Source organism: Stegostoma tigrinum, chromosome 29 (assembly GCF_030684315.1).
Source record: "Stegostoma tigrinum isolate sSteTig4 chromosome 29, sSteTig4.hap1, whole genome shotgun sequence".
Taxonomy (NCBI): Eukaryota; Metazoa; Chordata; class Chondrichthyes; order Orectolobiformes; family Stegostomatidae; genus Stegostoma; species Stegostoma tigrinum.
In genome coordinates, this window is record NC_081382.1 from 37,055,423 (window position 1) to 37,076,599 (window position 21,177).

General features: G+C 47.3%; 1 protein-coding gene across 8 annotated transcripts in view; it reads left to right on the forward strand.

Annotated features, from left to right (window-relative positions):
- Positions 1–21,177, forward strand: part of LOC125465332 (dynamin-1) — a 284,914-nt gene that overhangs the window by 58,762 nt on the left and 204,975 nt on the right. For all 8 annotated transcript variants that reach the window (XM_059638372.1, XM_059638371.1, XM_059638370.1 and 5 more), the window contains exon 2: positions 13,830–13,903. In XM_059638372.1, coding sequence (XP_059494355.1) covers positions 13,830–13,903 — 74 coding nt within the window. The remainder of the gene's footprint in view (positions 1–13,829; positions 13,904–21,177) is intronic.

Consider the following 21,177-nt stretch of genomic DNA (forward strand, 5'->3'; position numbering starts at 1 on the left):
TGCAATGGGGCAGTCCAGCATGATGTTCAGCTGGAGATGGGGGCAGCACAATGGCTCAGTGGTTAGCACTGCAACCTCACAGCACCAGGGGCCCGGGTTCAATTCCAACTTCGGGCAACTGTCTGTGTGGAGTTTGCACATTTTCCCTGTGTCTGCATGGGTTTCCTCCAGGTGCTCCGGTTTCCTCCCACAGTCGAAGATGTACAGGCTAGATGGATCAGCCATGCTAAATTGACCGTAGTGTATGGGTTATAGGGGAATGGGTCTGGGTGGGATGCTTCAAGGGGCAGTGTGGACTTGTTGGGTCGAAGGGCCTGTTTCCACACTGTAGGGAATCTAATCTAATCTTTGGCTGCTGATCATTACAAAGACAGTGTCTAACTTGTCAGTCAAACTTGTGTCTGTTGCTCTCATGCAGCTAATTATCTCTATTGTTATGTGAGACAAATGCTTTTCCTTGTTGAAACTCACTATTGGCCTATCCTCCCACATTCACTATTGGACAGGTTATTAGACTCAGCGCAGAAAGGAAGATTGGCTTTCAGCTTAAACCACCCAGAGCTCAATGTGGCACTCACCACTTCCCAGGAAGGCACCACAGCAGTATTATCTAAACTCCTTGCTTCCACCCTGTACAAGACCTGAGGCCTATGGGGACACTATCACCTGCCTTCCAACTTACTCATTTTGAACAATATTGCTGTCCCTTCACTGTTGCTAGGTCAAGAATCCTGGAAATGCTATCCTCAAAGTTCACGACACCACAGGGACTGCAATGGCTCACAAAGGCATTGTCTTCTTGACCCAGTAAGGAATTATTTGCAAATACTGGCCTAGCCAGTGATGCACAAATATAAACAAATGTTTATTTTTAAAAGCCTTCCAACAACAACTTGCACTTACAACAAGCGCCCTTCTCTGACATTGCACATTATCCCAAGGTGTTTATCAGAGCTCAGTTGTGGTCAGTGTATGTTTTCAAAGCCTCTGTGTCCATTGTTTCTTTGCCGCAGGGTCATATTCATGCCTTAGCCGCAACACTTAGTTTTCCTAAAGTGTTGAACCAAGTGAGAGAGTCAGCTGCACCAGTTTCCTCCCACAGTCCAAAGATGTGCGCTTGAGGTGGATTGGCCGTGCTAAATTGCCCGTAGTGTCCAGGGATGTGCTGGTTAGGTGCATTGGCCGTGCTAAATTGCCCGTAGTGTCCAGGGATGTGCTGGTTAGGTGCATTAGGTATAGGAAATGCAGGGGTATGGGGTAAGAATTTGGGTCTGGGTGGGATGTTGTTCAGAAGGTCTGTCTGGACTTATTGGGCAGAATGGCCTGTTTCTACACTGTAGGGATTGTATAATAATGACTGTGAACCCATTGTCGATTTTTGGAAAAACGTCCCTTGGCTTCAGTGACGTCTGATAAGGAAAGAAACTGCCATCCTTACCTGTTCTGGCCCTACAGGTGACTCCTGATCCACAACAATGTGGTTGATTCGTAATTGCCCTCTGGGCCATTAGGGATGGGCAATAAACATTGCCTGGCCAGTGATACCCTCATCCCATGAAGGAATTTGAATAAAGATTACTGATGATTGACATGAGCGTTTGGAGCTAGTGTGTTGGGATTTTAATATTTACAGAATGAACGTTTCATTGTTAAGTGATAATGGGAACTGCAGATGCTGGAGAATCCGAGATAACAAAGTGTGAAGCTGGATGAACACAGCAGGCCAAGCAGCATCTCAGGAGCACAAAAGCTGACGTTTCGGGCCTAGACCCTTCATGGTTGAAGGGTCTAGAGGATGAAGGGTCTAGGCCCGAAACGTCAGCTTTTGTGCTCCTGAGATGCTGCTTGGCCTGCTGTGTTCATCCAGCTCCACACTTTGTTGTCTCATTTCATTGTTAAGTGATGGTTACTATTGCTGTCCCACTGAAAGGTTTTAAAAGACAGTGTGTGGCAAATATCAGGCAGGAAGCACAATCCAGTTTGGGGAGGTTGAAACCAAACGACTGGAAACGAATTGGTGTGATGGTGAGGTTCAGTATCCAAACGGTGTAGATGTTGGAGCACTGATTTGAAAGATTGACTGCATCATTTCTGTGTTTGGTATTTGTGAGGAGAGAGGTCAGCTGGGGAATATCAGCCTTGCCAAAGAAATTGTCTGTATCAGGTCATCCTATCAAAGAGAAAGCTCTTACAATGACCCGCAATGCTTCAATTTTAAAATTCTCACCTCTTCTACTGAAATTCCTCGATGGTCTCAGCCTTCCCTTTGTCTGGAACCTCCTGTGACCCTTCAGGATTGCTGTAGTCCTCCAATCCTGCCATCCTGTAGATCCCCAAAGGTTATTGTTGCAATGGATGCTGGGCCTTTAGAAGCCTGTGCCTTGGGTGTGGGATTTCCTCTTTAAGTCACTTTGTATTTATACATCTCTCCGCTTTAAGATCTTCCTTAAAACTGACTTGACTGAGCTTTCACTCACCTGTCCATCTGTATGGATTGGTACCAAATGGTGCTTTGATGATACTGGGTTGAAGTCCTTTGGGATGTTGAACTGGATTAAAAGGTGCTTTACCAATGTAAATTGTTGGGTAGGCTCAACTACTTGGTCTTTAAACTCCCATAACTGCATTCGCGGAGTTAGTTCAGTCCATAGTCAATGTTTACTTTGTATTAAACTTTGGACTGCTCAGTGATTTCTAACTGATCACACTTCTCAACATAACTTTTCCAAAGTTGGCCCCGCAGGGAGATACAGTTTAGGGAGAGGAGGGATTTCCAATGTATGACAAAGTTGAGGAGATTCTTTTCCGAGGGTCTTTGGAATTCAGAGAACAGCCGGGGCTGGGGCATTGACCATATTCAAGGCTGAGCAAGACCGGTTTTGATCCCCAAGGAAATCAGGGGTTGTGGGGGAGACAAGCTGAGAGCGGTACATTGGGATGGTGCAGGAGATTCGATGGGCTGAATGGCCCATTGCTGTTTCTAATTTGTGTTCTTAAAAGTTGCCCAGGAGCTGAGTGGGAGGCGGGTATTGGGACTGCGGTAGCAGGCAATGCCAGTGATGGCGCTGTTGAGACGATGATGCCATCCAACAAGCTCAGCAGCACCACCAGACCCTTTCTGAAGGTACTACAGCCATTTGAAATGCCTGCAATGCAATGCCATCAAACTCTTAAAATATTACAAAAATATTAGAAACTAACAGGCCTGAAAAATAAATGGCTTTTGTACCATTTTAGCTGTGAGAAAGATCCACGCGCAGCTGGTTTTAAAAATAAGATGGGCATGCTTTAGTGGTTCTGGTGTTTTTTTGCTCGTTTGACCTAATTTTCTTGATCAGACTATTGTATTTCTTTGGACCAGGTGGGGCTGGAACCTGGGACTCCCAGTCTTGGTGTAGGGGCACTACCAGTGTGTCGCAGGAGGGCTGCCACTCACTGCTGTGATCTGGATTTCAATCAAGTGCGAAGGATTTTTGTTTTCATAACCGATCACCGACTGTTTTATGATTTGACGCAGTTTCTGATGTGAATGCGTTGACAGAGCTTAAGGGAGCTCTTCCATTTTCACATCCATTCCATCGGGATTTTTGGAGCAAGAGAGTTTCAGTTTAACCTTGCAATTTGCATATATAATAGTGCCTTTGCTGCAGTAAACCCATCCCAAAGTACATTACTGCATTATAACAGGACAAGAAAATGGGACAGAGGTTCGTGAAGATTTTAGCATGTTTGGAAGGTTATGGGTCAAATGCAGGCAAGAAGCAGTAATTTAGTTTGGGGACATGGTTAGCATGGACTAGTTGGACTGAAGGGTCCGTTTCCGTGTTCAATGATACTACTTAAAAAGTGTCTTAAAGCAGGCAGGGAGGCAGGGGCAGAGGTTTAGGGAGGGATTGGATGACTTTAAAGGGCAAGTGAGTTGAAAGCCCTATTTGTAGAAATGCGGTTGGAATCACTGAGGGAATCCAAAGGCCTGTGCGTTTTCCACTTGCTGCTGTTGGGGCACCTAATAGGAGACAGGAAACAGAGTTGGTGTTTTTTCCACTCTCTGTGTGAGTTACCAGGATTTCACGACAGAAACCTGAGCGAAAGAGAGGAACAACGCAGCTCTCGGTGCTGAGGGATCTCGCTGAGGAGCAGCAAGACTGCTGTGATTTCTGGAGGCTTGTTTTGAACCCCATATTATTGTTACTTGTGAACAGAATGTGCTGAGTATCAGGGTTAGGGAAGAGGGTATGCATTAATCAGTGTGCAACTGTACCGATACATCCAGCTAACTGCTGAGGGTTTGGATGAATCTTGGGGTAGAACTCTTCACTCTCACAGGAACTGATTCATCATGTCACCATCAACTACTGAAAACAACACACGTCTCGATTGGCCTACCACTGGGCCACTGTGATATTCACATGGATCTAACTGTTCTTGTCCTTTTAGAGGTAATGGCCATGGTTTGCTGCACTACAAGTTGTAGATGGTACACACTGCTGCTACTGAGTGGTGGAGGTGGTAAATGTTGGGCAGAGTTAGGGACGCTAGCTCTGAACCACAAGCACCTCCTATAAGGAAATGTGCACAAGGCACAGTGTTAACGATACTATTGACACCTGGACGGGGAAACCAGAGTTTGGTGTCCCGGTGCATGAGCCCCGGGGAACAAGCCGGGACACCGGCTGCAGCGGCCTGGGGAACGAGCCGGTACAGCGTGAGAAGTGAGCCGGTACGGCGTGTAGGCTGTCAGCCCTGGAACACCGTGTGGGGAGTTCCCGAGTCCCGGGGCGGCATGAGGGAGGCGAATCCTGGTAAAGGAGCTGGTGAGGAGCCGACTGGAGGCTGGTGTGATGTGAGACAAATGCTGGGGTTGGACTTGGCACCATGTGCTGAGCTGCTCAACTTTGTTACTCTCACTTGCCATGTAAATCCTTACCTTTTCATCCTGTTTTGTACATAACAACATTTTTGTTTTACTCTGTAAGATTTACACCTGGGCACTTGTACTGAGGATGGCACCATCAATAAGGAGCCGGTGTAAAAACTTTTCACTGTACTCCTGTGCTTCGGTGCTGGAGTACAAGTGACAATAAAGAATATTCTATTCTAGTCTATTGTATCCTATCTATTCCATTCCATTCTATGGGTTCAACCCCCAGATGAAGAATTTAAGTTGTGTGAATTTTAACTTTACATTTTAAGATAGCCTCACTGATTAGATTAGATTCCCTACAGTGTGGAAACAGGCCCTTTGGACCAAGAAGTCCACACCGCCCCTTGGAGCATCCCACTCAGACCCATCCCCCTATAACCCACACACCCCTGAACACTACGGGCAATTTAGCATGGCCAATCCACCTGGCCTGCACATCTCTGGACTGTGGGAGGAAACCGGAGCACCCGGAGGAAACGCATGCAGACACGAGGAGAATGTGCAAACTCCACACAGACAGTCGTCTGAGGCTGGAATTGAACCCGGGTCCCTGATGCTGTGAGGCTGCAGTGCTAACCACTGAGCCACTGTGTCGCCCCTTAATGATGAACATGAAACAACTGGACTATTCTGAAAACCCATCAGGTTCACTAATGCCCTTTCGGGGTGGGAAATCTGCCGTCCTTACATGGTCTGGCCTACCTGTGACTCCAGACCCACTTACAATGTGGTTGACTCTTAATTGCCCTCTGAAATGGCCAAGCAAGTCCGTCAACCACAGAGAAATTGACAGAGTACTGTGTGGGTGAACCTGCAAACGGTGGCTCAGGAATGGTGCTGACTACTGCCTCCTGGAGGGGAAATTGAAGAAGTGCAATAAATGCTGGCCCAGGCAGTGATGTGCATCCCCATGGATGAATATGACACGACTTCCAGCGCTTCCATTGGTTGTTAATGAAAGGAAGTGATACAATTCGACTCAAAACATTGGGAGTAGCATTAGGCAGGAGAATGTGAACCAGGGCAGCAGTTGAAAGTTATTTGGGGGGGTTAGGGATGGTGGGAAAGAGTTGTGTTGCCCCCCCCCCCGCCAAACCCCTGGAATTTATTCTCTCTACTACCCCTGCCCCCAGCTGTGGCATCTGCACTTGGCAGTGCAAGCAGATCACTGATTTTAGAGGGTGGGGTTGTGTTTTTGTTCCTTGCTTTGACCCTCTTACAGGGAAGGGTGCCTCCCCCTATCCCCCCACCAACAGTCTGTACAGTGGGTGAACAGAGGGTGGTGGGGGAGTGTGTGCAGGTTGACTGCCAGGGTGGTTGATGTGGGTACCAGAGTGAAGAGATCCACATTCCCCAGGCTGGGGCAGATCAGTGGAGATTATAGGGCAGGATTTTGGATCAGGACCCTGGGGTCAGTATCGACCATACTTAACTTTCAGGGGATAAATTGTGAGGAGAGATCAGAAGGTTAAGGGATGCTCTGCTCAGAGTCTTCAAGTCAGGGTGGCACGGTGGCTCAGTGGTTAGCACTGCAGCCTCACAGCGCCAGGGACCCGGGTTCGATTCCAGCCTCGGGTGACTGTCTGTGTGGAGTTTGCACATTCTCCCATGTCTGCATGGGTTTGCTCCAGGTGCTCTGGTTTCCTCCCACAGTCCAAAGATGTGCGGGCTAGGAGGATTGGCCATGCTAAATTGCCCGTAATTTTCAGGGGTGTGTGGTTTATAGGGGGATGGGTGTGGCTGGGATGCTCCAAGGGGCAGTGTGGACTTGTTGGGCCGAAGGGCCTGTTTCCACGCTGTAGGAAATCTAATCTAATGTAAAAGATATTAATGGGAAAAGACAGGGTAGATAAACATAAACTGTTTCCACAGATTGTGGATTCAAGAACCAGGGAGCAGAGTCTGAGAATTAGGGCCAGACTGTTCAAGAGAGATGTTGGGAAGCACTTTGACACTCACAGGGCAGAAGGGGATTAGAACTCCCTTCTACAAATGGCAGTGGATACTGGATCAGTTATTAATTTTAAATCTGAGATCGATGCATTTTTGTGAAGTCGAACAAAAAGGGATATGGACCAAAGATTGAGGGGCTGAATGGCCTGCTGCTGTTCCCATTGTTCCTTGTTCATTCTTTTAATGATAGTGTATTATGGGTCAATGTTGCTGCCACCAATCTTTACTACTTATATTGGTCAATCTCTGATACCAAGCGGGGAATGGTACCTACATGATGTATTTGGCAGAAGACAGGCTTGTTCTTAATTGTACAGTAAATATGTTTGTTAAATATCGCAGAGCAGTTAGTTACAGTGCATGTCAGACAGAAAATTGTCCCTGGTGAGACATCAGACTTTATTTAAGAGGAAATTCACATTACTATTTTAACGAATTAACACTAGCAGCTATCCCTGAAGGTCTAATTAGGACCCATGGTTAGCTACTCCCAGGAACAGTCCTTCACATTCGAGACCCAGAAGGGAAGGCATGTATACTGGAGAATGACACACAATAATTCAAGTCATCTTGTGTATAACAAATGGAGCCCCCGTATGACCAGTACGTTTGATTCCATACTGCTGCGTGGGTAGAGCTTATCTCTGAACACCAGTTAAACCCATTCTGAGTACAGCCTTGTCCCATTCTATGTCGGGAACAGTTAGTTATTTCTGTGTGAATTGGCTGCTTGGAGTCTGCTGAGTGACAGATTTGGGGCAATATTCCCAAGCCTGGCAACTCTTGCTAAGCCACAGACCTGCCCAGGGCAGTCATGTAGGCAGAGAAATGTATCTTTAGATTTGTTGAAGCAGCCCTGGTAGTTTTAACTTGATGTCAGCACCGCCCCCCACCAACTGCCCTTACACCTCAGTCATTTCCTGTGGGCCTCGGAGACCTGGGCCTTGCCTTCACTCGGAAGCAGCCAGTTTTGTCATTAGTTTGCATTGGTCCTCTTTTGCTGGTTTACTTTTACTTGGAGGGGTTTGGGTGTGTGCGACTGTGAGTTTGTGTGTGAGCGAGTGTGCGTGTGTGAGACTGTGAGTGTGTGTGATTGTGTGGTGTGAGTGTGTGTGAGTGAGTGTGCGTGTGTGTGACTGTGAGTGTGTGTGTGAGCGAGTGTGCGTGTGTGTGACCCTGTGTGTGTGTGAGTGTATGTGATTGTGAGCGAGTGTGTGTGACTGTGAGTGTGTGTGATTGTGTGTGTGTGTGTGTGTGTGTGTGTGTGTGTGTGTGTGTGAGCGAGTGTGCGTATGACTGACTCTGTGTGTGTGTGTGAGTGTGTGAGTGTATGTGATTGTGAGCGAGTGTGTGTGACTGTGAGTGTGTGTGACTGTGAGTGTGTGATGTGAGTATGTGTGAGCAAGTGTGCGTGTGTGTGACTGAGTGTGTGTGATTGTGTGGTGTGAGTGAGTGATTGTGAGCGAGTGTGTGTGACTGTGAGTGTGTGTGATTGTGTGGCATGAGTGTGTGTGAGCGAGTGTGCGTGTGCGTGACTGTGATTGTGTGGCATGAGTGTGTGTGCGCGATTGTGCGTATGTGTGATTGTGAGTGTATGTGATTGTGTGTGTGTGTGTGTGTGTGTGTATGTAAGAGAGCGAGTGTGCGTATGTGTGACTGTGTGTGTGTGTGTGTGTGTGTGTGCGTGAGTGTGTGTGTGTGTATGTGTGTGCGTGTGTGTCTGTGTGTGTGTGTGTGTGTGTGTGAGAGTGCGTGTGCGTATGTGTGACTCTGTATGTGTGTGTGTGTGAGTGTGTGTGTGTCTGTGTGAGTGTGTGAGATTGTGTGTCTGTGTGCATGTGTGTGTGTACGTGTGTGTCCGTGTGTGTGTGAGATTGTGTGTGTGTGTGTGTCTGTGCGTGTGTGTGTGTATGTGTGTGTGTGTGTATGTGTGTCTGTGCGTGCGTGTGTCTGTGCGTGTGTGCGTGTGTCTGTGTGTGCGTGTGTGTGTCTGTGCGTGTGTGTGTGTGTGTCTGTGTGTGCGTGTGTGTGCGTGTGTGTCTGTGTGTGCGTGTGTGTGCGTGTGTGTGCGTGTCCTCTTTCCACCAATTCCCCTGCCCCACCTTCACTCCACACAGGAAGGATGCAGATGCTACCCACACAGGCAGTTGGCAGTGCCAAGATGTTATCAGAGTTGGCATTACCTGTGAGAGCAGGTTGGGCAAATGCCAAGCTCTTCAGGTTCAGTTTGCATAAGGGGCGTTGTCCCTGCAGCACAGCAATTTGCATTTCTGTAGCGCCCTTCCCATATTTATTTTAATTGGATGAAATTCCACACTGAGCCATGGGGGTGGCTTTAACTTACAGCTTGGCCAAAGCTGAGCTACTTGAGGGCTACTGTGACAGTAATAACAACTTGGTTAGCTCGGTTAGTTACCACGAAATTATCCGGTGACCCTCACAGCAGCTGGTGACTTTACGTTTCTTCAATAAGCCTGGATTTATAAGGTCACATCAGCAGTGACAATCCGGAAACAACTTGATCATTGTAAAAACCAGTGTGACTCTCTGACTCTCAATGACGAACATCTGCTATCATTGTCTGATTTTGCCATCACATGATTTCATGCCCACCGCATCATACAGTCGTAGAGCTGTACAGCATGGAAACAGACCCTTCGGCCCAACTTGTCCCTGCTGACCAGATATCCTAAATTAATCTAGTCCCATTTGCCAGCATTTGGCCCATATCCCCCTAAACCCTCCCTGTTCATATATCCATCCAGATGCCTTTTAAATGCTGTAATTGTACCAGCCTCCACCACTTCCTCTGGCAGCTCATTCCATACACGCACCACCCTCTGCGTGAAAATGTTGCCTCTGAGGTCCCTTTCAAATCTTTTCCTGTCTCACCTTAAACCTATGACCTCTAGTTTTGGATTCCCACACCCTGGGGCAAAGACCCTGTTCTGTTCACCCTATCCATGCCCCTCATGATTTTGTAAACCTTTATAAGGTCACCCCTCAGCTTCTGATGCTCCAGGGAAAATAGCCCCAGCCCATTCAGCCTCTCTCTACAGCTCAAACCCTCCAACTCCGGCAACATCCTTGGAAATTTAACAACAGCCTTCCTCTAGCAGGGAGACCAGTGTTGCACGCAGTATTCAAAAAGTGGCCTAACCAATGCCCTGTAGAGCTACAACATGACCTCCCAACTCCTCTACTCAATGCACTGACCGATACAGGCAAGCGTACAAAAACACCTTCTTCACTATCCTGTCTACCTGGGACTCCACTATCAATGAACTATGAAATGGCATTCCAACCTGTGAACCTGCACACAGCAATAGAAACATGGAAAAACAGGGGCAGGACTAGGCCATTCTGCCCTTAGAACCTGCCCCACCATTCAGTAGGATCCTGGCTGACCCTCCATTCTGCCCTTAGAACCTGCCCCACCATTCAGTAGGATCCTGGCTGACCCTCCATTCTGCCCTTAGAACCTGCCCCACCATTCAGTAGCGTCCATCCAACTCAGTCGCTCATACCTACTTTCTCCTTGTACTGCTCATGGACTGCAGCGGTTCAAAAACCATCACCACCTTCTCAAGTGGCAACTAGGAAGGGGCAATAAATGCTAGGCCCAGCTAGTGACTCCCACGTCCCACGAGTGAATAGATATTAAAAAAGTACCCCGATACCTATGGCCTAGCACCCAAATCTAGCTCCTTCCTGAAAACATTCAATGTTTTGGCCTCACCGGCTTTAGAATCATAGCTTTCTGTGGCAATAAGTGGTTGGCTCTGAAGTGGCCCAGATGCTCAGTTTTATAAAATCACAGCAAAATAAAATGTGGGCATGGACCTACAACAAGCAGGGTGAAAAGGTGACTGCACTGTAAACTAACACTAGCCTTGTTAATGCAAGCCCTGCATGGACAGAGGAAACCGTTAGTGAAATAGAAGGGAGCCGAGGAGGAGTTATCAGGTTTGAGTCGGAGGAATGCAGAGTCCTGGGACAGAAGGATGAAGGTGATGCTCCAATATGTGGTGTTTGAACATCATGCCTGGCTGTTTGGGTCCCCTAGTCCTGCTGCTGTCTCTTGGCACACTTCCCAATAACCACCTGAAACAAGGCCCCTGGGTGCAGATTCCCAGGGGACTACTGAGCTTGGGAGCTATCACTGGATATCCTGAAACACCAACCTGGACACGTGCTTTAAGCAGCTCCTTGATCCCTAGTCTTGAAATCAGCTGTGATGGGATGTAGGTAAAATAGACAATAAAAACCGAAAGAACTGCCGATGCTGTAAATCAGGGACGAGAAAGAAGTTACTGGAAAAGCTCAGCAGGTCTGGCAGCATCTGTGAAGAATAAAAAAATCAGAGTTAACGTTTAGGGCCCAGTGACCCTTCCTCAGAACTGATGGTGGTTGGGAAAATGTCAGTTTATATGCAGAAAGTAGGGAGGCGGGTGGGGTAGGGAGTAAACAATAGGATAGAGCCCAAAGAGAGACAGTTGGACAGACAAAGGGGTGACTGAATGGTCGCTACCTATGCTGTTACAAACTGAACAGAGATGGGTAGAGGCTGTGGATCTTTTTAACTTTGCCTGATAGAGTGAGTGGTAACGGGCCAGCAACCCATCTTCTCATCTCTCCTTGTTTTCACTGAGTTTGAATACATTGTGAACAGTCTTTTGGTTCCTCCCATGAGTAAGTTTCTAAGGATGTGCACAACTGTCTGAACATGTATCTCAGTGGCTCAGTGGTTAGCACTGCAGCCTCACAGCGCCAGGGACCCGGGTTCGATTCCAGCCTCGGGTGACTGTCTGTGTGGAGTTTGCACATTCTTCCCGTGTCTGTGTGGGTTTCCTCCGGGTGCTCCAGTTTCCTTCCACAGACCAAAGATGTGCAGGTTAGGGTGGATTGGCCATGCTAAATTGCCTGTAATGTTCACAGATATGGAGCTTAGATGGGTTACAGGGGTCAGACTGGTGTAAAGCTTAGGTGAGTTACAGGGAGATGGGCTGGTGTAGAGCTTAGGTGGGTTATAGGGGGATGGGTTGGTGTGGAGCTTAGGTGGGTTACAGGGAGATGGGCTGGTGTAGAGCTTAGGTGGGTTACAGGGAGATGGGCTGGTGTGGAGCTTAGGTGGGTTACAGGGAAATGGGCTGGTGTGGAGCTTAGGTGGGTTACAGGGAGATGGGCTGGTGTGGAGCTTAGGTGGGTTATAGGGGGATGGGTTGGTGTGGAGCTTAGGTGGGTTACAGGGAGATGGGCTGGTGCAGAGCTTAGGTGGGTTACAGGGAGATGGGCTGGTGTACAGCTTAGGTGGGTTATAGGGAGATGGGTTGGTGTGGAGCTTAGATGGGTTATAGGGGGATGGGTTGGTGTGGAGCTTAGGTGGGTTACAGGGAGATGGGCTGGTGTAGAGCTTAGGTGGGTTATAGGGGGATGGATTGGTGTAGAGCTTAGGTGGGTTACAGGGAGATGGGCTGGTGTAGAGCTTAGGTGGGTTATAGGGGGATGGATTGGTGTGGAGCTTAGGTGGGTTACAGGGAGATGGGTTGGTGTGAAGCTTAGGTGGGTTATAGGGGGATGGGTTGGTGTGGAGCTTAGGTGGGTTGTAGGGGGATGCGTTGGTGTGGAGCTTAGGTGTGTCACAGGAATAGCGCAGCGAGGTGCCAGCGCATGTGAAGGACGTAGATTCACCATAAACAGTCATAGGGAAGCCCGTCTAGAGCGAATGTCCACTTTACCTACAACATCGAGTTCAATACTTTCAGGGCCTAAACCCCCATGTCCCAGCCCCCTACCCTAAACACCAGGCCTTGTTACCACACGGCCTGCCATTACACACCCCCTGGGTAAGGAGGGACTGTCTTATGATGAGAGGTTGAGTATGTTGGGACTATACTTGTTGGAGTTTAAAAGAGTGAGAGGCGACCTGATTGAAGGACCGGACAGGGTAGGTGTGGACAGGTGGTTTCTCCTTGTGGGAGAGTCTAGGACCAGAGAGTACGGGGCCACGCATTTAAGGTGGAGATGCGGAGGAATTTCCTCTCTCAGAGGTTAATGAATCTTGGAATTCTTTATCATGGAGGGCTGTCGAGGTTGGGTGCTTAAGGCTGAGACAGAGATTTTTAATCAGTGAAGGGAATTGAGGGTTAAGTGGAAAGGCAGGAAAGTGGAGTTGAGGATTAGCTGTTGAATGGCAGAGCAGAGTTGATGGGCAGAATGGCCTACTTCTGCTCCTATGTCTTATGATTTTATGGTGTTAAAACACTGTCCCTTAAGTTCTGGGCTGACCCACAGGATGTAACATCCTTTCCACGTCCACTGTGTCTGGGCCATTCAATATTTTTAAAATCCCAATGCTGTCTGTGCTGAAAGAGACCCAGTCCTCGCACAACGTGCTCAAAGTTTGCATAGACATAAACAAAAACAACTTTTGAAGTGTTTTGAGATAACACGGTGTGGAGCTGGATGAACACAGCAGGCCAAGCGGCATCACAGGAGCCAGGAAAGCTGACGTTTTGGGTCGAGACCCTTCTTCAGAAACTCTCCTGCTCCTCTGATGCTGCTTGGTTCATCCAGCTTCACGCTGAGTGCGTCAAAGTTATTGTTTCAGTGTGCAACACATCAATACAGCAGCGTGTGAGATAACAAGGTGTGGAGCTGGATGAACACAACAGGCCAAGCAGCAACAGAGGAGCAGGAATGACCCAAAACGTCAGCTTTCCTGGTGCTGCTTGGCCTGTTGTGTTCATCCAGCTCCACACCTTGTTATCTCATATTCTGCAGCATCGGCAGTTCCTACTATCTCTGTAACAATTTGAAGTGTTTTGATGTCCTCAAGCCTCTGGTTGGTGACGAAAGGTCACAGGAATTATTTTTAAAAATGTACTTTTCTTTCCCAGCCTTGATTCTCTTTGTGAATCGATGTTGAAATGTCTCCACTTTCCATTTCCAGAGATTTCCTTCCTCGCGGATCTGGGATTGTGACCCGAAGACCCCTTGTTCTTCAGCTGATTAACTCTCCAACAGGTATGGCGTGGCGAGATGACTAGTACAACCCTGGTGAATTATTTCTTCCCCTCTTATTCTGCCAGGCTGTGCGCTTCCAACACTGCCCACCAACATGGAGACCAATACCAGATTTCAATGGCTTTAGTTCGTGCCATCTCCGTGGATCTTGTTGCCCAGGCAACCCCAAGATGATGTCAAATCTGTGTGAGGTGACTGACTCAGCCCTGTGCCCCACCATTTTCTGGGAGATCATGTGCTTCCTGAAGAACCCTCTCCTTTGTGACACTTCCCAGGGTCAGGTTGGGCACAAGATGTCTCCTTTTACCAGTAAGGAACCTGTGTAAGCTTTCATCCTTGGCTCAAAGAGGTTAGAGGCTGCTTTGTTCTAAAGCCTAAAACTCAATGAGGAAGCTGTAAAATAATTTGCAAGAGGACTATTGTAACATGCCAAATAAGACTTTGAAATTTAAAGGTGCTATCTGCAGGAAGACAATGGCCTAGTGGTATTATCACTGGACTATTCGTCCAGAGGCTCTCGTAATGACCTGGGGGCCTGGGTTTGAATCTTGCCATGGCAGATAGTTGAATTTGAATTTAATTGAAAATCTGGAATGAAGAGTCTGATGGTAACCATGAAACTATTGGGGTTCACTAATGCCTTTTAAGGAAGGAAACTGCCCTCCTTACCTGGTCTGGCCTACATGTGACTCCAGACCCACAGCAATGTGGTTGACTCTTAACTGCCCTCTGGGCAATTAGGGATTGGCGTTAATGGTGGCCTGGCCTGTGATGCCCATATCTTGTAGTTAAGTTCCTGTAACAACAGTTGAGGGGTTCATCTCAGTACCCTGCTAACATTTGTACCTGAGACACTTGCCAACCAATGGGGTGAGGGATGTTATTACACACCTCTGGATCATGTGGGACTTGAACCCAGGCCTCCTAGGCCAGGGACAGAGACACTACAGATGAGCTACAAGAGCCCCCGTCTGTGCTGGTCTATTAGGTCGTGACCCTGGACCTACCTTTCACTCTCCCTGGGTCAAACAACTGGCTGTTGAGCACTGCCCTTTCTGCACTGAGGCAGACATGGACTCTAACGCTTCCCCGTGGCACTGTTCCATAACGGAGGCCGGCTCTGAGATTGGGAGGAGCAAATTGTCATAGCTTTGGGGTTGGGAGCCTCACAATTTGATTGATGTCACATTTAGCAAGGTGTACCAACTCCACGGAGGCTGAAGGGATTGTCAGCTGATGCCAGAAATCCTTAAGAAGCATGCCTCTGTAGAATCCTATTAGAAGGGACATTCCCTTACTCAAAATGAAGATTTCAGCCTTTCAATTAGGTCACCATCCCCATATACCCTCTGACGGGAGAGAGTTGGCTGGTAGGTGAGGTGTACAAGATGATGAGGGGCAAGAACAGAGTGGGTTAAGGAGCAGCTGTTCCCCTTAGTTGAAGGCCCAGTCATGAGGGGACATGGGTTCAAGATGAGGGGCAGAAGGTTTAGGGGGGGATTTGAGGAAAAAGCTTTTTATCCAGAGAATGGTGACAGTGTGGAAAGTGCTGGCTGGGAGGGTGGTAGAGGTCATTTGCCTCACATCCTTTCAAAGGTTAGTGGAATGAGCGCTTGGTACATCATAACGTTCAAGCCTATAGACCAAGTAAATGGGATTAGGTTGAAGGTCAGGTAATTCTTCATGTGTCAATGGGCTGAAGGGCCTCTTCTGCACTGTATGATTCCATGAGTTGAATTGGAGGGGTCACCACATCTCTCAGCTGAGCTTAGGAAGGTGGTACCTTTCACGGCTACTTCACCTGGTGGCAGGAATTGAACCCATGCTGTCAGCATCACAAACCAGCTGCCCAGCCAACTGAGCTAACCAGAATCACCCCTCCCAGCAGGGACCCTGAGGGACAGGATCTATACTGGCCCTTTCAATACCGGAGATCTCGAAGTAAAGACAGGGAAAGCTGGAAAAATTGTGGGTTGGGCAGGGTTTGTAGGTGAGATCATGAGTCGAGTTTGCCAGGACTGAACATTTCGGGGGGTGGGGATGGCCTAGTGGTGTTATCACTGGACCATTAATCCATAGACTCAGGAAATGTTCAAGGGATCCACGGCAGATGGTGGAATTTGAATTCAATATACATCTGGCATTAAGAGTCTACTGATGACCATGAATCCGTTGCTGATTGAAACCATCCAGTTCACCAATATACATTCGTGAAGGAAACTGTCTGGCCGACATGTGACTCCAGGCCCACAGCCATTTGGTTGACCCTCAACTACTCTCTGGACAGTTAGGGAGGGGACAATAAATGCTGGCCTAGCCAGAGACGCCCTCATCCCGTGAATGAATAATTTTAAAAAATGCAGAGCCAGGGAAGACGGGTAGGTTAAAAACCACAAAGCAAGAAGGTCACAATTGTGCCAGTCGTTCTGAGCAGAAGCAGATGTTCAGCAGAGCGGCTGCCCGCACATCAAGGGGAATTCCAAAGTTAGCCACCAATAAACTGGGCCTGTCCTGAGGTGCAGGTAATCCGACCTCACATCACATATTGGTACAATTTCTTAGTCCCTGCTTCCTCTGCCAAGATTCGATCAAATGAAGAAGGTTCTATTCCTGAAACGTCAGCTTTCCTGCTCCCCTGATGCTGCTTGGCCTGCTGTGTTCATCCAGCTCCACACCTTGTTATCTCAGTCAAGTGGAGCTGTCTCTGTTTGTGCTGTTGCTGCTGCTCTTTGTTATAGTGAGAGGTCTGGCTTGGCGGCAATGGGCCAAATGGTCTCATTTTGTTTGTCCTGATGGTTCAGTGATTTCTGTGAGGCAGTTATACAAATCAGCGATGTTGATAATTACCAGGAGCGAACCTTTCACAGTTTGGGATAAGGGATGTAGTCACTCCTGTGACTTCCTTGGTCCGCTGCACCTTCTGCAGATTGTATCCTCCCTTTCTTTGTGATTCCATACCCCGCTGTGGGCACGTTAAGGAGTGGCTGCTTTGGGAGGAACAGACTGCCATGAGAAGCAGGGAGAGCTGGGGAAATGATGTGTACTTTTCAGATGTGAGGAGGTCTGTGTTTCTTGCATTCGCAGCTTAAGTAAAAAAAAATTGCATCTTTCCCGAAAGAGCCACACAGTCAACACACAGGAATGTTTTTCTTTCTAAAATAACATGAGCTGCACAATTAAAGTTTTTTTTGTGTGGATGTGAGTCCAGTCTTATTACAAAAAGACTCTTTTCTTCTGTTAGTTTTGGCATAGATCTGGTTCATGAAGCCCCCATTCATACATTGGGAGCCATATTGGAAAAGTACAGGCTAAACCCCCTACTGGGCCTCACAGTACATCACAACCTCTCTATATCCAAGAGAACGAATGTGAGTGTTCCTAAAATGCTGAGCATCTCTCTAAAGTCAAATATCCCCCTCAGTGCTGAATTGTTGATTAGTTTGGTGCCCTCTTTGCGGTCTTAATCCATGAACATGAAATTATTACTGATGCTGAGGAGCTGGGTTTTGCCCTGTGCCAGTTGCAGAGCTGTGACAGAACTGCTGACACTGCAGAAACACTAACCATTGAGACACGAGCGCACACACAACAGAGGAGCCTTTTCCAGGGTGCAGACACTATCCTTTTGTGCTTCACGGTGCAGAGGAGAACGGAGCTCTCAATCTCCCAGTACAGCTGTGCTGTGGGCCTTTTGACATGGGGGCCTCTGGAGGACTCCTTCCTGAACACACTCTGCCGTTTTATTTCTGATGATTGAACCCTGTGCATTGGGGAGCGTGCAGTCTGCTCAGTGGTGGCCTCTTTGTATGTATTGATTTGAGATAACTGAGGCTACACTCAGTCCTGAAGAAAGCAGTGATTTTCTTCCCCTGAGAGGATGGGTAAAAACGCTGGATAGGATTCAAGTTCCAGATCAAGATTGGATCTCCAAGCTTCCTCCACGGCTGCCCTTAGTTGACCCCTAGCAGTGATGGCTCGGTTTTCAGCTACACAGCATTGGAGGCTATAGGGTAGATAATTCCTCTGGCTCTGGCACAGGAAGATCCCAGGCCTGGTCCCTCCTTCAGCAGCTAACTGTGGCTCATGTCCTGCCCTATTTCACGAAGAAGCATATTGATGTTAATTAGGCTGTTTTATTAAGAAAGAGACTTGCATTTGCATAATGTCTTTTTCACAACTTTAGCTCGTCCCAAAATGCTTCACCCACTGACTAAATCATCTGTTCTTTTAAACTCATTTGATGGAATGAGGGTAGCACTGGCTAGGGCAGCATTTATTGCTCATCCCTAATTGCCCAGAAAGTAGTTAAGAGTCAAACACATTGCTGTGGGTCTGGAAATTCCTTCCCTAAAAGAGATTAGTGAAATAAAAGAGCTTTTCCTGACATTTGACGGCCCATTCATCATCATCATTTGACTCTTAATTCCAGACCTCGTTTATTGAATTCAAATTCCTGCATCTGCCCTGGCGGGATACAGGTGTGGAGGCCCAGGATATTATCTGGGTCACTAGATAACAGCACAGCGCCAATACCACTAGATCATTACCTCCCTGTGGAGTGGATATTTCTGCAGGGGGAGAATGTAGGTATAAGGGTCATTATTTAAAAATTAGGCCTCACCCACTTTGAAATAATTCCAGAGAAAGCCTGTATCCCATCGCCAAGTCACACTTTATTTACGTAGAGTCAGAGAGGTCTACAATATGGAAACATGCCTTTTGGCCCAACTTGACCGTGCTGCCCAGTTTTCACAATTAATCTAGTCCCACTTGCCTGTGTTTGGTCAAATCCCTCCATACCTATCTCATCCATGTATCTGTCCAAATGTTTTTTCAGGGACAGAGTTGTCCTCGCCCCCACCACTATCCCTGGCAGCATATTCAAGATACTCAATAAAAAACGAAAGAACTGCGGATGGTGAGAATCAGGAACTGATTTACAGCATCCGCAGTTCTGAAGAACAGTCACTGGACCAGAAACGTTAACTCTGATTTTTCCTTCACAGATGCTGCCAGACCTGCTGAGCTTTTCCAGCAACTTCTGTTTTTGTTCCGGGTACCCAACACTGTCTGAAAAAAAAGTGCCTACTGGACCCTTTTGTAACTCTTCCTTCTCACCTTAAACCTACACCCTCTAGTATTGGACTGCCCTACCATGGGGAAGTGCTGTTGGCTCTCCACCTTATCAGGTCACCCCCTCAGTCTCCTACACTTCACGGGAAAAGACTCCCAGCCTAGCGAGCCTCTCTTCATAACTCAAACCATCCAGTCCAGGTAGCATCCTAGAAAATCTTTTTTGCACTCTTTCTAGTTTAATAATCTTTTCTATAGTAGGATGGCCAGAACTGCTTGCAGTTCTCCAAATGTGGCCTTACCCACATCTTGTACAGCTGCAGGGAGACATCCCAACTCCTGTACTCAATGCTGTGACCGATGAAAGCAAGCATGCCGAAAGCCTTCTTCACCATCCTGTCTACATGTGACTCCAGGTTCAAGGAGCTAAGAAGCTGTATCCCTAGATCTCTTTTTCTATAACATTCCTCACGGGCCCATGATTGTGTGAGCCATTCCCTGGTTTGACCTACCAAAGTGTAGCACCTTACATTTATTTAAATTAAACTCCATAGAACATATAGATCGGCACAGCACAGTACAGGCCCTTTGGCCCACGATGTTGTGCTGAACTTCTACCCTAAAGTTAAGGTCTACCTAATCTCCACCCCTACCTTATACTATCATCCATGTGCCTATCTAATAGCTGCTTAAATGCCCCTAATGAGGCCGACTCCACTACCCTCTCTGGCAATGCATTCCGTGCCCCTACCACTCTCTGAGTAAAGAACCTACCTCTGATGTCTCCCCTATATCTACCTCCACTCACTTTAAAACTATTCCCCCTCGTAATAGCTACCTCCACCCCAGGAAAAAGTTTCTGGCTGTCCACTCTATCTATACCTCTGATCATTTTGTCCATCTGCCATTCCTGAGCTTACATGAGCAGTCCTTGAGAATAGAACTGCTGCAGGCCCCAGAGTGTCAGTATCTCTGACACTCACCTTTTTTTTTATCTATCAGCTGGGACTCCTTGTTTGGACCGGATTAACACACCCAAGCAGGGAACTCATATTCTATGAGGTCCCTCTTACAATCACTGTACATTTAAAATAGGGCTGAAGGTGAAATTTTCTGTCAGAAGGTTGAGAATCTCTGTAAATATCTTCCTGAAAGTGACAGACTCCTTGTGTATAGTTAAGGCAAAGGTGGATGGATACTTGGGAAGCAAGGGGTGAAAGGTTATAAACGTAGTCAGGATTGTGGACTTTCGGTTACTATTATGTTGACCGTGACCTTAGTAAATGGTGGATCAGGCATGAGAGTCTGAATTCCTGCTCCTTCTTTATATATTCGTTGCCACTGTAGTGTTGTAGAACATTAAGCAGCCAATTTGCACACAGCGAGCTCCTGCATATAGAAATCAGAGAATGACCAGATAGTGTTACTGTTTGAGCATAAATGTTGGCCAGAACATCTGAAACACTCTCTTCTGTTATGGGGTCTTTTATGATATTGTATTTGGGGGCCTTAATTTAATTTTCCACCTGAAATACAGCATCACCGGACAGTTGTGTGCTGGATGGTGAATATAAACAGAGCGTGTTTGGGTTGTGACTGAATCTGCCTTCACTAATTTTGCTGTCTCAGAAGTGCTATCTTTGAAGGGACCCATTAATTGAAGAACCCAGACTGCATCAGCTGGTTGGCCTTCAGTGCCCATGTTCAATGGTAATGGATCTGCATTTGATTGTGCCTGCCTGTTCACTGATCTTTGTACTAATGCTCGGTTGCTTAAGGCTGTGGGTGAAGCCAGAGAGTCAAGTGGCCGACCCTGCAAACAGCAGATTCTGGAAGATCTGAGGCTCTCTGTGAAGACAACATTTGTCCCCAGCTTCTTCCAGAACATTCTGCTCAGATTCAGCCACTTGACACACAAACCCCATCTCTAGGTTTCAGTAATATGCTAAGAGCAAGATAAACACAATCAAATCAGATTGACAACAAGCCATCACACTGAATCTCGAAAAGCTGGCATTTTCGCATTAACTATCCTCATGGTAATTAGACAGAATTTATCTCAGTCCCACATGTAAAATGGATGATGTGTTTTATCCAGAAAAGGATAATAATTGTCTAAGATTGATTAGTTCCATCCAGTGTTTGTGTTCTCTCTGAGTTGAGCTGTGGGATATGTTTGGTTCCTTTATACTGTGAACGTG